General features: G+C 37.1%; 1 protein-coding gene across 2 annotated transcripts in view; it reads right to left on the bottom strand.

Annotated features, from left to right (window-relative positions):
- Positions 1-20,515, bottom strand: part of rgs17 (regulator of G protein signaling 17) — a 26,323-nt gene continuing 5,808 nt past the window's right edge. For both annotated transcript variants that reach the window (XM_066679647.1, XM_066679648.1), the window contains exons 3-6: positions 11,447-11,577; positions 8,266-8,340; positions 7,732-7,963; positions 1-3,989 (exon numbers count right to left, since the gene is read on the bottom strand). In XM_066679647.1, the coding sequence (XP_066535744.1) occupies positions 3,804-3,989; positions 7,732-7,963; positions 8,266-8,340; positions 11,447-11,577 (624 nt within the window). In that variant the 3' untranslated portion in view covers positions 1-3,803. The remainder of the gene's footprint in view (positions 3,990-7,731; positions 7,964-8,265; positions 8,341-11,446; positions 11,578-20,515) is intronic.

Below are 20,515 nucleotides of genomic sequence, written 5' to 3' on the forward strand. Positions count from 1 at the left end.
AATAGCCCTTCAATCTGTGTTTAAAAAAGATTGAAGCACCATTAAAAAAAACAAGAAATTTGGAAATATCCTTCCATTTCTGATAAAAGTGATGACCTCACCCAGACCCGTTTTTTCTTTAACATGCACAGTCCAGGTCACTCAGCATTGCAAATAACACATACATTGTGTGTTTTCAATTTACGAGTGAAATGCCTACCTAACAAGATGCCAAAAACAAAGACAGTTGATGCAACACAAATTTATTTAAGTGTTAATTGAGTGTCTTTTTTTTTTTAAATCAAGAAGCCATACTATTTTTTCATATATCTGTTTTATGTATATAGAAATAAAACAACACATATTTTCTGACCTAGACTGAAGAATATCAGCAAAGGGAAATGTAAACCATGTTCCATCCAATATCATGAAAAACATCCCTCAACCATCGATTCTGCCAATCTGACACTTAACATATTTGCATAGGCAAAATGAGATTAGCCCTTAAACAGTGTGTTTCCTGAATCTTTATCTAATTATGCTGAGTAAAATTCAACAGATAATAGCTACTCTTCGTCAAACCTCAGTATATCTGTGCACATCTCATTTACAGTGTTAGGTTTCAAGTAGATCAAAATAAACTTAACACAGGTGAAAATAATAAAAATAATCATAAAAAAACAAAACATGAGAGGTAGAGGAAAATTGATGAATAATCGATTTTGCAAAAAGAAAAAATGAGATTCTCCACAGACAGGTCGGGACAATGTTCCTCAGATCCTAGATTGCATTTTTGTATTTTCAGACAAGAAACTTTTAAAAACAGAAAATAGGACAGAGCACAACACCATGCTGTGCAACGTTCAGTCGATAGTTGACTGCTCCTTGAGACAGCCTTCCAACTAAAAAACTCTTTACCTCTAATGGCAGGATAAAAGCATACCAGGACATAGAAATGAAATCAAAAGGGTGAATTAATCCATGACATCACAACACAATGGTTGGCAATAGTTTACTGTGACCCTGTTTGCCAAGGTCCTTTCAGCAAAAGCATTCAGAAAATTCTGTAATAATAGAAGCAAGTATAAATGTGTAATTTGTGAATATGGCACTAGGTTGAAACTGAGAAACCTCAAGTGATAAACCACTGACCTGCAGTGCACGAAAAAAAAGAAGTCATGGATTAATTTGTCAGACTTATTTGGCTTAAACACAAAAACAAAAATAGAGCAAACATCTGCAGTGCCCCCCTTTCAAAACGTATTATAAAAAATGTAAAATGTATAAACAGCCGTCTTTATGTTCTGTGGATTCATCATGCCATTCACAAACTGCTTGGCTCATGATTTTAATGTAAACGAAGGTTAACTGCACCATGAGTTTGAGATTTTCACTGTTCAGAAAAAAAAAAACACAAGATTTTTGGGTGAAAACTTAAGTAAAACTGCTTTAAACCCAGGTTGAGGATACGCACCAATTTTGAGTAAAGGGACGAGAGGTACAATGGTAAGCTGAATGTGGGCTTGGACCATTTTTAATTCAAATCCTCATCACAGACTTTCTACCTTGACGGATATCTAGGCAGCCAGACAGGAGCCAAAGCACGTGTGCAAGTCCAAGACAGGTCAACATTGTTACTGATCCTTGCAATTTAACAACTCCAGCTGTGTATTTTTTTATAGTTTATAAAACGACAGTTTTGAATTAGTAAGATTCAGTGTGAATGTGCACATTTCCCGTACGAACGATCTGGATTTTTAAGGGTCAGACTACCATCCATTCTTCATCTTTTCAAAACGTCTTGTATTCAAATCCAGGAAACACATGCAAGTTGTATTTTGGTGGTGTGTATAAAGAAATGAAGGATAATATAGTGCTGTCTTTGTATTGGCTAATGCTGATGTGTAAATCTCTACTAATGCTAAATCAGTGATTTGTTTTTTTTTTAAAAACGGCATCTGCATCTGCAACGCCAGTGGAGTGACAAAGGTCTTCGTCGTTATATTGTACATTTATAGAATGGCACTTTAACAATTTTCCAAGCACCAAAAAGAAAATCCAACAGTGAAAGTACCTGACCACCACTGAAAATAGGCTCATTCATTAGCTGATCATTTCAAGGAAAACTGCCATCTTGAAACTCCTGCTTGAGAGTGGTGATCAGACAATGACAAATCAACATCATTCACTCTAGAGTTATTAAACTAACAGACGAGAATGTGGTTACACCAAGCAGTCAGTTATATACGGGTTTATCATGCACTGGCCGCTGCAACAGCAAACAAATTGTCACTAAGTCAGCAGCAAAAGATTCACGTTTGAATCTGAGAAAATTGAGCTGAAAACGCCATCATTTTCAGGGAACATTTTAAAACCCTTTCAATAATATGGTGCCATTTTATCCAGTGGTTCACATCCTATTCAAATTGTATACTGTGATGTGTCCTATACACTAACACATAAACACATGTTAGCAGGATGCAAACTGTACTGCTCCTGGTGGCCATTTTATAAACACCGCTATCGCAACACGGACAACAGCCAGCTCGGAACAGCCTGCTTTCATCTGGAAAACGTTTCCGTTAGTTAGGAAATCTTCAAAAAGCTCCAGGAGCTTCATACCGAGAAATCTAACCATGAAACTTACGTACGCCGTCGGCTAACCATCAACACGTCAGTTCACAAAATAAACCTCTGTACTAAAACCAGAAGTGCGTTCTGTTTTAAAACACCACCTCTGAGAAAATGTGTCATTGTGCAGTGCCTGAAAAAAGACAGGTTGTTATTTCAAATACAGTGCTGCCTTTAAAAACAAGGCAGTGTTCACAACCTGTGAGACGTTAAGAAAAAACAAAACCAAACAAAAAAAGAACAAAAACAAAAATGCATTTCAATGTAAATGACAGTTCTAATTCTCTCAAGTACCTCTGAGATGTTGTTGATTTATTTTCAAGCAAAACTTCTTAATCCAGCAATGCTTACAACCAAAAGACATACAGTACCTGTGCTTCTCTCAGTGAGGAGTGGACTGGGAGGGCCTGGGAGGGCTCGCACAAATAACTGTGGTTGTTGGTCAGCGTCAGCAGCTTCTGTGCCCTTATTCAATAACGAGGCATTGTGATTTTTGCAGAGGAAAGTAATGTTCGTGATTCATTTAGCTGCCCAACCACAAAACTAGCCCTTACATTTCCCAGTGAAAGACTCGTCAAGACGGACAAGAGATTGGACCGATGACAGCTTAACACTTTAAAAGAAAGAAAGCATTTGGCAAAACTAAGGTTCCCTTAGTTTACAAGAGCTTTAAAGGCTCTCTTGCTATGACAGTGTAGAAAAACATTTCTTACTCGAAAGCCGTTGTAGTCCTGCCAAGGTTTAAATGTCAAGCTAGAATAAATTCCATAACCTTGTACCATGCAAAGTCAGATGTTACCTCATGTAATGACCGACTCTTACCACTCTTAAAAATCCTCATTATTCAGCTGTCCTCAGACGAGGCAAACAAAAAAACAAGAGTGAGAGAAGGACAGGCATCAAAAGAGAGAATAAGAGAGTAAGAGAAAGTAGAGACAGAAGGCGTGAATGAGAAAGACAGGAGTTAAGAACAGGAAAGTAGGGCTCTGACGGTTTTCCTTACACGATTCTATTTGTCACAGTTGCCTGAGCAGCTTATATTGGCACTTAAACAGGAAGTGAACTTCAGGGTCACTACTGGACGATCAGAATTGCTTAACTACTCGCTCTATGAAAAGGAAACATCACACCTCTCAATAGTGGCACCTTAGGGCTTTTTGTCTCAAGTTTTTTTTTTGTTTTGGCTGGAACCTTTAAGTGTCTAAGCAGGCTCTCTTTCCTTCCAGGAGGTCCCTGTAAACGGATGAGTTGAGAAATCGGGGGAAGGAATCTCTGTGCATGAGGGTGTATATCTGCAGCTGTGCCTCCTCATACATCACACTGCTTGGTTCTGCCAGGCTCTTGTTGATAACCTCCCTCACACGGGAATCCAAACTGACCTGCAAGAAGCACGCGCCCCACACACACACACACAAACACACACAAATAAAACAGCTTGAGCACCTGGCACACAAAAGTGTCTTAAGAAAGAAATAGTTCTTAAATGTGAATTTATTTTCTTATCCTTACAAAAGCCTAACAGTTGTCTTAGAGTAGAATATTCTCTAAAATGATCAGTTTAAATAGCTAAATTACTTATAAAATATCTATTTTAAAAAGATTAGAGTGTTCTTATCAAATGGAAAAAATGTCAAACTGTTTTTTTCCTGTTGACTACATCTTTCACCCTTTCTTCTAGTTCTTGTTTACTTAAACTTTTGACTGCTTGGTTTTATACTTTGCATCTATTTTGCTTTGATAATGATAGAGTATTACTCCTGAATACAACAACACCACACAGAACGGCACATTACACTAGACAAACAGGTGTCATACACCGAGGTTCTCAGGATGAAAGTTAAACATCAAGAAACAAACACTAGAAGAGGCCAATAAAGTTTTGCCTCAAGGGGAATATCACCAACACAAAGAATTGTGTAGAATGACACACACTTCTTATGTTTCACCTCCGATCTCGACAGCAACAGTAAACACTCTAGGTCCAAATCTCCTTGGGCAAATAACACAGGGGAAAAATATCTTTGCATACAAATATATTAATCCAAAACAGCATTCAGATTTACTTATAATTATTTGTAAATATCTATGAAAGCAGGAGGAACATTTGGGAATGCTGGGATAACGAAACTGTGGGATGAGGGGGATGAGGTTGATTATTTTATGTTTTTCATATGAATAAACACTGACAACAATAAGCGCATTTATAAAACACAGAAATCAAAAGTTAGCTCATTTATCTTGATACATATTACAGAGAAACATAATATTTACATTTTGCAGTCAACAAAATTAATAAAACACAGTCAAAAGTCGTAAAGCACATACAACACATAAAATCAAATACCAGTCAAAGCTGATGTTGACTCTGATAAACAGTAATCCCTCGCTACTTCGCGGGTGTTTTCAAGGGGGCTTTATTATTTACATGTATCAGACTCCTGTAGGTGACAAAATATATCATTTACAAGTATTTCTTACGTACAGTACATGTATTGTTCATGTCCACATTCGAGTGAAACTTACTTACGCTAAATCACAGCTTAGGAATGACTCTATTAAAGAAACTGGTAGGATATCACATGTAGTTCCAGCTAAAAACATTATAGAATGACTGTTTAATGCAAAGGGTGGGTTGTTAACAGTAACAGGGAGGGTTTTAAAGTCCAAATACTCGTTAAATACATAACAAAATATCTTTCCTCTACTTCGCGGAAATTCGTTTTTTGTGGGTGGTCTTGGAACGCATCCCCCATGAAAAACGAGGGATTACTGTATTTCTTTTTATATTTCTTGGGACACAGATATGAATCCACTGTAATTGTGTGCCCTTAGGAATTCTCATGAGGTGGAAGTGCATTGTACCTACATTAATCATGTAGCCAACTGCAGACCTAGGGGAGGAGGGAACTGTGAGGAGCAGTTTATTTAAAACGGAATTCACTTATTCAGCCTTCAAAGCCTTTGTTTTTATTCACAACTTTAAAGTTTATTTATCACAAAGCAACAGCCGGAGTCAGTAACTGGAACTGTAGGATTACACAGAGGCCTGATATCACATGTTTCTGTCTGAGCATTAGTAGATCTACCAGAGAGAGCACTGGGGGGTGCCATTATAATTCTTCCTCAGTGGTTTTTACAATCATGCTTCTGTTTGGCAAACAACTGTGTGAGTGGAGTGTCTGCAATTTCCGCTCCCCTCTTAGTGTCCAGTAATCACTCTATTCTCAGGGTTTTCTATTTCCTGCTTACACAGCGCAGGACAAGAAATCAGGGCTATTTTATTTCCTGCTCCGCATTAACTCTATAATTTTTTTTTACTCTTACTGCAATACATTTATCTTATACATAGAATGACACATAGCACTTAGCACAGCTTCTGCAGGTTGTGAAAAGATCATCAGGGCCTCTACCCACCACTGATTCCACCTACGCCAAGCAGCGCATTCACATGGCCACAAGAACAGTTGTAGAACTGTATATCTCATAACAATCACTGAACAATGTTTTTGTTTTATTTTTACATTCTATTACATATTTAAATGTGGCTTTGAGACACTAATCCCACACTACAATGACTTTTCTTTTTTTAAATCCATTTGTCCTTTGTAGTTAGTGCCATGAAGTTCCTCTGCTGTGATTTTATTATGTTCATTATCTATGCTTTCTCCTTTTTTATTGTATATTTTCACAGGTTTTACACTGTGGTGAATATGCAATTTAGAACATCACACTCCTGTGTCTCTTAAGCCTTGCAGAGGGAGCAAGTGTGAACATGTGAGAAAGATAGTGAAAGACATAGACAGATAAAGAAAGAACTGTGATATCCAGTCGGTTCCAAAACCTAGTGCTGCCTAGGGGGGCGTGGACTGCATAGACACTGTTTAAGGAGACAGCATTCTAATGGCACCTCTGTCCTCATGAGGCAGATTATTGAGATGCTCTAGTTAAGAAAGGGATTGTGTCATCGCTTGTTCACACCCCTCGCACACAACTGGTGTTTTTTTTTTTTTTAACCTCAGCGGCTGGCGTCGCCTCAGTGTTTCGGTGGATTCCAATCTTCCCGTTTTAATTCTTACTTAATTCTTTTTGCTCTGGGAGAAGAGTGAAATGGACGGGTGTTGTTTTTGTGTTGCATCCTGGGATTGCCTTAGCGGCTGAGGAAGGGTTCAATGCCACCTTAAAATTAGGCCAAATTAATATATCTCATTAGGCAGCGTAATGAGGTATCTAAGAATTGGGACAGCCTACGTGTCGGGAGAGCGCACACTGTTTTGTAAAATGCTCTCTAGTTGAACAGCTCGCTAGGTTTTGGGACCGACCCCTTATGTCCGTCCAACTCTGTACAGCTTATGTTCTCTAGTTTGGACATAAGGCTGTCGAAGCTGCAATTTTTTAACAACTCTACATGCAACACCACTGAATAAGGTGAGTAGATGGAGGCGCGATGGCCTGCATACAAAACTAACATTAGGAGTACACTGGATAAACCTTGGTCAGTTCCCATGCTGTTCAACATGAAACGGCACAAATGAGACTAACTTCTACACTACAAGTTGTACAGCGGATCTATTTTTTTCCATCGGTCATGAATGGCAAGCACTGCAGGAACATTCTGCACATATTTCTGTTATCATAGAAGTCAAGACAAGCGCAGGAAAAGTAGACTCAAATCTTAGCCTGTGTTGACTCTGAGTTCCATAGAAGTTTGTGTGGCATGCATTACAGAAAACATAAGCCAGACCTTAAGGTGTGCCTTGTTTTGACTGTTGTAGCAGTTCTTTACAGCACGTTGTCTCAGCCACTGCAGACTCTTCCTAACTTTGGTTGACACAGTTTTTCAAACCGCAGCTATTTACATTAAAACTGGAATACTAACCACCGAGAATTTTACTGTGGCTTCCCGTGACACATACTACAACATACAACATACTCAGGATACATGGCCACATTAATGGACTACAGTAATAATGTGGGCTTATGTCAAAACAACACGTGTCCCCCCACAGGACATACACTTTATACACAGGTCTCCCAGTTCTTCACAAATATCTCTATCATCAGAAGCTCAAGAAAGGGGCCAATAACAAATTAAAAAACTTTACGGCTGTCATAACATCTTACCTCTTTTGGCGAAAGGATGGACACATAATCCTCATAAATGATTCTAGCTTTCTCATCTATAGCTGATGGGTTGGTCTCCTTCTTTAACTCCTCGCAGGCCATCCAGAACATCAGGTTCTCCTCACTGTACTCTGACCGCAAGAATTCCCTGAAAACATCCCTGCCATCTTTGGAGCGCATCATTAGCTCAAAGCTTCGTGCCCAGGCTACAACTTCATCCAGCGTGGGATGCCTTCAACCCATAAGAGAAGCAAATGAAAAACAAGTGCAATAAGGCTTTAGTAAACATTGTGGCTTTAATCTTTGTGGAAAAGCATTAGTAAATTTGTCTACTATAAGAGCAAATTTGCATTTGGTTATTAATGAATTACTTTCTTAATACAACCAATGTGTTTAGGACATTTAGTGTTGTAAACGACATATTGTTAGTTAGTTTCTATAAATATATATTTTTAATTTATTTATTTGAAGCTAAAATTGTACCTGCTGCAAATCTATAAAAAATTATGTACAAAGAAGTCACAGATTACTCACTGTTCTTCTGTCACTTCAATGCTGTCCATTTTAGTACATGTTTGCCGCTCTGGACGTTCCCTCCTCTCTTCATTCCTAGAAGAGAAATAGAAATGCTTAGGGTGACCAAGCAGAAATGAGTTATGGCACTCACCAGTCTTTTATAATCCAGTGATCATACAACATTAAGAATAAAAACGAATTCCAGCAAATGTAATGACTCATTGCAAGTTTGTTATCATTTGATCCATAAGCACAAAGTGACAGAGTGGCATTTGCCAATTTAAAATGTCCCCCCTGTTACATTACACATTCAGGTCAAGTTTAAGTAAACATTCTACTCTGAACATCACACTGGCAGGAAAAATGTGTTACACCTTAAATCTAACAAATGCTTCCCAATAAATTTAAAGGCTAAGCACCAGCGATATGAAAGTGTCAAACAAATAAATACAGTGTAATTTGAGTTCCTAACTTGTGTTTATTGATAGTCAGAAACATGTTATTTCTTACTGATTCAAGGAATAAGGTTTAAAAGACCGTTCAGAAACTCTAATAGGCGTCTTGCCTGTGACGTAGACGGTGGACAACAACTCTAGAAGCTGCACTTAATTTAACGAAAATGTGTGTTGTTTTTGGCTGCAATCATTCAATGTACAGTGGGACATTGTGCACAAATGGTGCCAAAAGATCCCAAAATATCCAGAAAATTGACTAAATTTGACTTTAACAGGGCAAACTTTGGAAAGGACCATCCGCTCACTCCGTTATCTGTAGCTCATTTCACTGGCGCTTTTCCAACAATATGGGCATGTAAGGACACCAATGAAAGGTGTTCAAGAGCCTCTGTAACATGGAGGTAAACAGGGTAAGGACACTCACTTCGCCCGTTTTAGTTGGTGTTAGTTAACGTTAGCTTGACTTGCTAAACTCTGTGGCTCAGATTATACTCGGCTACGTAGCTGCATTACGGAGGTTTATAGTGTCGAATGAATTCGAGTTCGACTTCGATCACATTTACAAGAATAACGGTACCTCTAAATTTGAGTTTAGCTTATTGCTAGGCTATTGTCATTAATAATGTTGGTTATTTAGCTAACTAGATACTGTCATAACAGTCAGTCATAACGGTGTTTTACCGCGGCGTTGTTCAGCTGTTGTCCACCAGTGACGTCACAGTTGCGTTCAAGAATTTCCGTAGCGAGCTCGGGTTTTTTCCGTCAATTTAATAAAATTGTCAGTTTTAAAGCAAATTAAGCAGCGATTTTCATTTTAATTCATACTTATATATGTCAGTAACTACAATAATGTGAAATATTCATGGAGGTCCATTAAGTGGTGCTTAGCCTTTAAAAGGATTTATTTTAAGTTTATTGCTCACATAATTTGGTTTTATACAGTTTAATGGCTTTTATACTATATATAAATGTGGTCCACTTTTATTGGTTGCAATCCTCTTTTCTCTTACGATAGAGATTAGCCACTAGCCATTACCATGGAACTGTATCAACAAGAACCCATGACTCTGGAAATTTTGCTAATGACTGAAAGACACAGACGGCGTCCTGCTTCTGGCAACTCTGAGCTGAATTTCAAATATATTTAAGATGTAATCATCACATTAATCATCTACATGCAACAACAAACTTCCAGAAATAAGATAAAAATCACAGGAATTCTGCAGCACTACATTATTACAAAACATGGCCTAATTGCAATAACCAGCTCAAAAACTAATGATTTACCAATAGCCATTCATGACTTTTTCCAAAGCCGTGATTCTATTCTGGGCACGTACACAAGTGAACATCCCTTCCGATTCTCAAAGTCTCTATTGTGTGAGACTAAGTGAGCTCACTAGCCACAGGGTCTACACATGCTGAGATGATTCTAAATATAAAAACTGTTCCACACAGCTGTTTTGCATGTGATGTGTGGATGAAAATAGCTGGTAACACAGCAGAAATACAGAAGATATTTCTTGCAATATTTATGTTCATATAAGTGTTATTAATTAAACAGCACCTTTAAGCTCTGCCCTGAAAAGGCCAAATGCAGATGGGTTCTTCATACCTTACACTAATGTAAAATAGGCTAATGTACCTATTCATGGATAAGAGCTCTTTCCAAGAAAATCTTTCAAAATCGGTGGACTGCAAAGCTACTGGCCAAGAAATGGACAGCAAAAAATGGCTTGGATAGAATCCAGAGTGTTGCTGCATGTGGCACAATCCCAGGTTTTACAAGGTGTAAATAGGATTCTGTAAGGATTTGTACTTGGCACTGTACTGTTTGCTTTATCACTTTAATGAGCAAGACACAAAAGTTCTCACGAGTGTCAAAGAAAAAAAAAACAGTTTGGAGAAATGAAATGAGTGTTATATATTAGTCTGTAAATGGAAAAGACGGCGCAGAACATGTCTGTCACTTACATATAGTCACCACAGGATATACAAGATCAGAATGTGTAAAATTAGAACTGAACACTTAATTTCAAGACAATTCAAAGTATTATGAATTCCTAATTACACAAAAGGTGCTAGCTGTTCAATTAAAAAAAAAAAAGATGCTTTTAATTCTAACATATTTCATATGTTTTTACTTTTGAAAGCCGTCCTTGATAGGAGGTTTTGCTAAATGCTGCAAATCTAAACTATTAAGACATCTTGCTTCTATCACTAATGCAAGAAACCTTTCCTTGTCCAAATATTCAGATTTTCAGTTAATAGTTCAAATGCAGTTCAAAACACTGGCATTTTAAGCTGGTGTGTGCCCAGCCTTATCCCCATATTCACGGTAGAGAGCTTTATTCACTTGTGAAGTGTTCACAGCGTTGACTGTTTCAAATTGTGCCTTCATTTGCAGTCTTTGTGGAACTTAGTTTAGAATCGACTGGGGCTGATTCTAGACACTGAATTCATCCGGATAATCTTAAATTCACTGGATCCACTGATCTAATAGAAGAAAATATAGAAAAATCTGAACATTAATTACTTTGAGAATCTTCATAATCATGGGATCACACCATTCAGATTTTACACCTACATAATTAACATCTTCGTAACGTTATAACTGTGCAAATAATACCAATACAACTGAAACATATTAGTTCCCACCAGAAATGCCAACTAAAACCTTATCCAAAGATAACTTGCAAATTACATTTCTAACCTTTACACATATGGAGGAGGATCTGACCTACCAGAGACATTTGCAGCAACCACACCAGCAGAGACAGCAGGTGTTCGGCCTTGGATGACCATGGGCCTGCGGGGGTCCTTCAATATGGGCCTGCTGCCGTTTCCTCATTTCAACTCCACTCACACACTGAGGCTAAAAAAAACATGTGAGTTTTGGGTTATTGATGAATATGTGATATTAATGTTTTAAAAACTGGCTTTAGGAACATAGAAAAGACAGCATTGTACAATACACTCTTTTATTCAATAACAATATCCACAGCACAGACTAAAATACTAAAATTTCAAGTTTTCTGGAAACACCAAGCAACTTTTAAAGAATATAAAAATATTCATGGGTTAGACAATGAAACTGAAACACCTGTGATTGTAGTGTGGGAGGTTTCATGGCTAAATTGGAGCAGCCTGGTGGCCAATCTTCATTAATTCCACATTGCACCAGTAAGACCATGTGCATCCAATGGTTCAAACATTGTATCCTGAAGGCGGTGCCATGTATCAGGACGACAATGCATCAGTACACACAGCAAGACCGGTGAAAGATTGGTTTGATGAACATGAAAGTGAAGTTGAACATCTCCCATGGCCTGCACAGTCACCAGATCTAAATATTATTGAGCCACTTTGGGGTGTTTTGGAGGAGCGAGTCAGGAAACGTTTTCCTCCACCAGCATCACGTAGTGACCTGGCCACTATCGTGCAAGAAGAATGGCTTAAAATCCCTCTGACCACTGTGCAGGACTTGTATATGTCATTCTCGAGACGAATTGACGCTGCATTGACCACAGAAGGAGGCCCTACACCATACTAATAAATTATTGTGGTCTAAAACCAAGTGTTTCAGTTTCATTGTCCAACCCCTGTACATTGGTTATAATATTTATATTATGTTAATTATAATAATAATAAATACTATTATATTCATTTTATTGGAAGCAATTGACAAATAATTTGCTTGCCTTATAATTGATTATAATTCAATTATAAACTCATTCTCAATGCTGTTCTGTTCTGACATTATGGAATCATCTACAGCTCTGTTCATATCTGTACGTTTTACATGCATGTTACATTTTAATTTACAAGAAAGTGGTTAAAAAACAGAACTGTGATCCTAAACCTTTGAAGAAAATGCTAAACTTACATACAGAACACTTTTGCTATATTTCCACCTTCTTACATTCATTTGTTCACTATGTGAATACATATATATATATATATATATATATATATATATATATATATATATATATATATATTTTTTTTTTTTTTAACAAATTTATCTTGCAATCAACACGGATTTGTTGCACTCAGGGAGAGACAGAGAAAGACAGAGAGAGAAAAAGAGAGAGAGAGTGAACATCTGCAAACTTACAAATGTCCTAACACCTATTCATATATACAGAGAATTTAAATAAGCAAATAATCGGACTGCAAGACTGTATGTCTTTATCTGAAAGCTAGAGGAGTTCCAGATATGAATGGCAAAAATCCACACGAATATTTCTCAAGGCTGATAAAGGCCACTGTAGCAATCACAATGTCCGACAATAACACAAGGCACCAGATCTTAACAAAAGTGAGTCTTCCGTCCTAAAAAACACAATGTATTTGAACACACCTGCTGTAATTTGCCCTTCTAACTTCATGTCATGCCTTTAAACAGGACATAATGTATGCTGAATGCAATAACCAAAAACAATAAATCATTCATTCATATTCTGTGACCACTTTATTCTGTTTAGAGTTACAGTGGGTCCAGAGTCTACCCAGAACCATAAAAAACAAAATTAGGCTGAGCCAATGTCTAATTATAGTTTAAAACTACAGGTGTGCTTTGCTTAATGGATAATAATGTTATCGATGAACTTGCACAAGCAAATAACCATCAACCGCAGCAGTGAGGAAGCTGTGCAAATGTGTAATAGATACTGCACAATAGCAATTTTTGTATGCTGTCAGAACAACAACTTTAAAAACATCCATTAGCTGTACAACTCATAGATGTACAGTTGAATTCCAGCTTTTAATCCTACTAAAACACATGCAAGTAAGCAGCTTCTGAGCAGAACATTGTTTCTGTCAGCACTAAGGGAACTCTGCCTCCACTGATCCAGTCTTAACCCACCTCATGTGGGACTTCGCAAAAAATATCAGGACAGGTCTATCCTAGGACATGCAATTCCTAAACCTGTCCCATGGATATGGACGTAGAACCAAATACTGGGCCCCGGGCATAAACAGAAATACTGATATTAGATATTAATCCTAGTATTACACTTTAACATTTAACTTATATGATATTTAAAAATATCATTTAATTTATATAACAATAGTTTTTACTGAACTGTTCAACAAAAGGTTTCTGAAACACCTGTTAGCCACCCACTTTGGGGAGCTCCCATTGTTTTGTATGTTCCACTGTGTCAGGAAATAAAGAAGTACGTGCACTTTCTCTGGGCTGTTCAGGAATTAGCGCTGAATTTAACGTTAGTTCATGGGCTGAGGCTCACTTTGTTGGATTATGACAGCAAAAACCCTGTCTGTTAGACTAAAAATCAACTCCATTGAATGAAATGCCTGTGCTTTTGGCTATCTGCTTGTCCTCTGTAGAGATGAACACAAATGTAGATTGCAGAAATTAAAGGAATTTAAAACAAGTTTTCTGACTAAATCTATTTTTTTTGCAGATTTCAGGTAAAAAAAAAAAATTGAGATGCCCTGTGCCCACAATGTCTGCTAAACAAGTCAAATTATCATTTTTCCGCACCACGCCACACGTAATTTCTGCTGTTCGGCCCCACTTCCCACTTGGTGGGAAATATATTTGAACAATGACAAACATGTATTTTTAGACCAGCCAACCAAATTTCAGTCTTGTTCTTGCTTTTTTAAAAGCAGCCGACACTGGTCTTGGGGGGTGTGGAACAATATTCCTGTATGTTTCTTTGAGAAACTGAAACATGAAAAGATAACATTTTAATAAAGGCAAACAATGAAAAAATATACATTAAAACATTTATATATTTAGTTGTTAACACTTGTGTGAAATAAACATAAACAAATGGGCACACTGACTGACGTGGGTCTGCATCAGAATAATTTACAGACAGCAAAACAGACCAAACCTGATCACTCAGATCTAATTCCAAAGATTTATGATAAGGTTTTAATAGAAATATTAGGGTTTTTCGTTGTTTGATTTGATGAATAAATAAACATTAGTTTGATTATAGGCTGTGACACTATTACTGATTAATTGTAGAAAAGTGTCTAAGATCCAGACAGAAAAAGGAAATGAATAGACTGAAAGAATGCTAGATCTGTGTAATCTTCCAATTAAGTGCTTTATGTAGATTAGGCTAACTTGCTCTTAAAGCATTATGTATCTATTGCATTTCCATGACAGACTGCAAGAATATCTCATAGACATTGCAGGAAAAGTTTATTTTGCTTGGAATTACAATATATTTAGAGTGGAAATTCATTAATTTATTAAAAACACTCAATGACCGTACAGTGTGCACAACCCCTGTATGGAGCACAGAAGCATGCTAAAATCTATTACTAGTGCTGATGTGGTGATGATGTACCGCATGTTTTATGTGTATAGCTAATGAAAACTAACCCACCATTTTGAATAAAATATAGTTCTACAAAATTATTCATGTACATAGTTTTAAAGGGTAGATAAATATAATCTTACCTGCATATTTATGTTATCTTCTATCAAAAAAATATTTCTCATCATGATTTAAAAGTGGAATATAACACTCAGTAGGGTGAACACCGTTGGTAATATAAAAAGACTGCTGGGACTATATAAAAAGATATGCAAAACATGGCCAACCCCAGTTTGGAAGTGTCTACCATTGGAAAACATGCATATTAATGCAAAACAGTCATGACCTCCTTTGTTCATGTGGTGCAGGTTACACCCTCCAAAATATGTAGGACATGTGCAAAGCAGCTCTGTATTTATGAAAACATTAATAAAAAAGGTGACCTCTTTGATGTTTCAGAATATTTATGTTAATTTGCTAGCTACTATATCCACGAAGGCTACTTACACAAGTACTTATATTTAATTTTTATGTCGTCCTGGGGCAAATAAATTCAACATCTACTTCTAATAACGTCTTCTAATAATTCAGGTTGGGCTGAACAAAACATCAAAAAAAAAAAAAAAATATATATATATATATACACACACACACACACACACACACTGCCTTGCGAATGTATTCGGCCCCCTTGAACTTTTCAACCTTTTGCCACATTTCAGGCTTCAAACAAAGATATAAAATTTTAATTTTTTGTGAAGAATCAACAAGTGGGACACAATCGTGAAGTGGAATGAAATTTATTAGATGTGTCAAACCTTTTTAACAAATTAAACTGAAAAGTGGGACGTGCAATATTATTCGCCCCCCTTGCGTTAATACTTTGTAGAGCCACCTTTTGCTGCAATTACAGCTGCAAGTCGCTTGGGGTATGTCTCTATCAGTTTTGCACATCGAGAGACTGAAATTCTTGCCCATTCTTCCCTGCAAAACAGCTCGAGCTCAGTGAGGTTGGATGGAGAGCGTTTGTGAACCACAGTCTTCAGCTCTTTCCACAGATTCTCGATTGGATTCAGGTCTGGACTTTGACTTGGCCATTCCAACACCTGGATACGTTTATTTGTGAACCATTCCATTGTAGATTTGGCTTTATGTTTTGGATCATTGTCTTGTTGGAAGATAAATCTCCGTCCCAGTCTCAGGCCTCTTGCAGACTCCAACAGGTTTTCTTCCAGAATGGTCCTGTATTTGGCCCCATCCATCTTCCCATTAATTTTGACCATCTTCCCTGTCCCTGCTGACGAAAAGCAGGTCCAAACCATGATGCTGCCACCACCATGTTTGACAGTGAGGATGGTGTGTTCAGGGTGATGAGCTGTATCAATTTGCATTGTGGCCAAACTGTTTGATTTTGCTTTCATCTGACCTGAGCACCTTCTTCCACATGTTTGGTGGGTCTCCCAGGTGGCTTGTGGCAAACTTTAAACAAAACTTTTTATGGATATCTTTGAGAAATGGCTTTCTTCTTGCCACTCTTCCATAAAGGCCAGATTTGTGCAGTGTACGACTGATTGTTGTCCTATGGACAGACTCTCCCAACTCAGCTGTAGATCCCTGCAGTTCATCCAGAGTGATCCTGGGCCTCTTGGCTGCATCTCTGATCAGTCTTCTCCTTGTTCGAGATGAAAGTTTAGAGGGACGGCCGGGTCTTGGTAGATTTGCAGTGGTCTGATACTCCTTCCATTTCAATATGATTGCTTGCACAGTGCTTCTTGGGATGTTTAAAGCTTTGGAAATCTTTTTGTATCTAAATCTGGGCTTTAAACGTCTCCACAACAGTATCTCGGACCTGCCTGGTGTGTTCCTTGGTCTTCATGATGCTCTCTGCGCTTTGAACAGAACCCTGAGACTATCACAGAGCAGGTGCATTTATACGGAGACTTGATCACACACAGGTGGATTCTATTTATCATCATCAGTCATTTGGGACAACACTGGATCATTCAGATATCCTCAGTGAACTTCTAGAGTGAGTTTGCTGCACTGAAAGTGAAGGGGCCGAATAATATTGCACGCCCCACTTTTCAGTTTTTTATTTGTTAAAAACGTTTGACACATTCAATAAATTTCATTCTACTTCACGATTGTGTCCCACTTGTTGTTGATTCTTCACAAAAAATAATTTTATTTTTTATTTTTCATCTTTATGTTTGAAGCCTGAAATGTGGTAAAAGGTTGAAAATTTCAAGGGGGCCGAATACTTTCGCAAGGCACTGTATATATATATATCGCAATATAAAATGTTTCAATAACAATTATATGATTTTTACACACATTTTCAATATTTCAATATACATTTACAGCATTTGTCAGTGATTGACGTTCGTTACATGGCAATGTTATCAGTTCAGCTCAGTAAATTTAAAATTTTATTAAAAAATATTAGTTTTATGTTTGATGGAGATGTCATGTTTCTAGTTTATTCTTGGAAGATTTTCAGTGGATTTTATACTGTTCATATCGAGATCAGAATGATATTGCATCGACAAAATTCTATATCGTGATATAAATTTTAGCCACATTGTCCAGTCCTAAATTCAGACTTATTATAAATGTAAAAAAAACTAGCCAATAATATGCTTTTCAAAAACTGTGTGTCTTAAGCCTATTCAGACGGGTTTAGTTTGGAGTAGCTGAGTTAATGTCATTTTACCAACAGACGTAAGTCATTTTTATGGTAGATTCACACTGGATAAGATATTTTTGTGAAAATAACAGAGATGGGAGCAGCTACTACTGCGAAGTGCAGACCATACATAGTAGTGCTACTGACTGTCATTACTGCTCCACCCAAAAATATCCACCCCTCAATGACATTCTAGTCCTTCAAAACAGATAATGGATGAGAAGATGAGAAAAAAATTAACTAATCGTTCACACCATTATTATAACTGATATTATAAACCATTTAATGGTAGCTCAACCAGTAGGGCACACGTTCATAGCATAGGCTGCCAGAAATGTCTCTTATCTGATCCTTTAGGTTTAGTGGATTTAATTACTTTATCCCACATCCACATGTAAAACTAATCCAGTCTGAATAGGGATTTGGTCTAATTATTCCATACTATCATTTGTTATTGTGCGTTAATGCATTTGTAGAAAATGGTGGGCCTTGTGGAGTTCATTGGCTTTTTAAATAAAATGGGGTTTTCACTGCTGTGAGGCAAGACTTTTTCCTCAAAGCATAGTCTGCTTAATTCCAAAGTACTTACAAATGCCATTAATTTGTTTGTGATTTGTTATGAAAACAATTAAATGTTATTTTAACATCATACCTTTGTTTGCATGAACTATCCATAACCCCAAAAAACCCAATTAACACTTTTTACTGTACTCTAAGAATTATACATTTATTATCTGTATGTGATTGTGTGGCAGGTGCTTTTTCTTCCAGCTCTCCCAATGGAAGCCTTCTGGAATCTTGTGCACATTACCATACACATACCAAAGGATCAAGTGATGCATAGTATTGCCATGGCCGACTGCATGCTGGAAGCACCCATCTACTGATAAGAATCAACACTCACGTCACACTACACAACAAAACTGAACTGAAAAAAACTATTCTTGGCACAAAATAACTGCATCAGTGCTTCATCCAAGTGCTAAAATCACATTATCATTACCATTCACAATCACTTGTTACTGTTAGCAAGCTTTGGGGACACCTGGGCTGACCAACAAAGAAGCATGAAGACATGTTACTGGTACATTTAAGTTCACTGTGATCAGTGGTATTCAGACTGTGGCTTGCAGTTAGTAGAGCGAGCTGGATATTCTAGGCTCTTAAATGAAATCAGAGCTACTTGAAGTATGTTTTAGATCAGATGCATAATCCAGTTTGTTCCAACACAGCACGACTTTTATTGCAAGCTGCATGGCACTGGAGGCTTGTAAAAAATACTGCTCTTTGTAACATGCGACTAGCTATTTTTGATGTCTTATTGACCATAATGTGGAGAGTAATTGTGATCAGAGCGTAGAGCTAAACTACTAATCTAACTGATATCACATATTGTAACCGATATAGAGTGCACAAATGAAACAATTAAATTAATTAACTATGCATTCTTTAGCCACAAGACAAGAGCTGGTTGAATTAAATATACAAACCTTTTTGGAAAAAGGTTGATGTTTTTCTAGAGAACTTTCTCATTGCAAGACTGCAAAGCATTTATGTCTTGCAAAATCTGCCGTACGTAATATTTTGAAAAATTCAGAGGTCTTAGTCTGTGTAGAACAACTCTGCTGAGCCCTCAGATGGCATTATATGAGAAAACCTGATGCACAGGAGTATTCTGAAAATCTGTTACAGTTAACACAGTCTACCACTGAATCAGGAAATGCAACTTAAAACCCTAGTATGCAAAAAAGAAAGCAAGAAATCAATTTTGTTCTGAAACACCCACAAGCTCTTCATGGAAATGTCCATGTTTACATCCTTTTTTTCTCTCTTAGCGTTATCCTTGGGACCATCCGCTTTGTAAATGAAAGGCCTCACTTATACCTTTATAAATATGTAATGGGTGCTTGACTGTTCTGCCTGCAGTCCAGCCTCTTGTCTCCTATGGCACATCATGAAAAAGGGGAAGCCAACAGTGGTGCTCAGAGTGTGTAGCTATAGCAGGTGAGTCTTGCATTAAGCCACAATGGGCTATGATGTTACACCTATATCTGCAGCCATGCCATGTTTACAGCAGCCCTGTCTCTAACTATTCATATTCAAATCAGACACACTAATATTTAAATGAACAACAACTTACATTATCTTTGATCAAGAACAGTGATAATAATAATGAAAAATACAAAAAAAAAAACCAGTAAAACATTTAATCCAATGTTTGTTTAGCATTAACAAGTGAGTCGCATCCAAAAAGTTAAACATTTTTGGCCATGTGATCATTTAATACACACATTTAATAAAGAGCTGATTCTTAGGAACAGTATGCAAAAAATACGGCTGATTTCATCACCATGTAAATTACAATGTTTTCCAGTCACGTGGGGAATCATAGCACAATAGTGGACAACTAGTACATTCAAAATGTAAAAGATGCAAATATGTGAATGTCTACGTGCAGGTTTGGCAGTGTACGTGTGATAGAAGCCCAGATTTGAACGTTCACACAACTGCATCATTGTACATTTTGTGTTGTCCCCAACTAAATATAGTACGCCACTATGCCAAACTTGATTGGTAAATAAAGCTTCATACAAATTCTGATTTGGAGGTTGAGGTTCCATTTGTTTTCAGAATAATAATATAAATATTACACAGATAACCGTCTAGCAATTTAAAGAATGCCCCTTGCATTCCTACTATACAGGTAGCAACCATTCCAGGATCCAATTTATTGAACAACGTCAGTTGATTAATTATGCAATTGTGGAATAATTACTGTAATATGGAAATTATATGTCTGTATATTAACAAGTATAACAACA

The sequence above is a fragment of the Hoplias malabaricus genome, chromosome 8 (genome assembly GCF_029633855.1).
Source record: "Hoplias malabaricus isolate fHopMal1 chromosome 8, fHopMal1.hap1, whole genome shotgun sequence".
NCBI classification, from domain to species: Eukaryota; Metazoa; Chordata; class Actinopteri; order Characiformes; family Erythrinidae; genus Hoplias; species Hoplias malabaricus.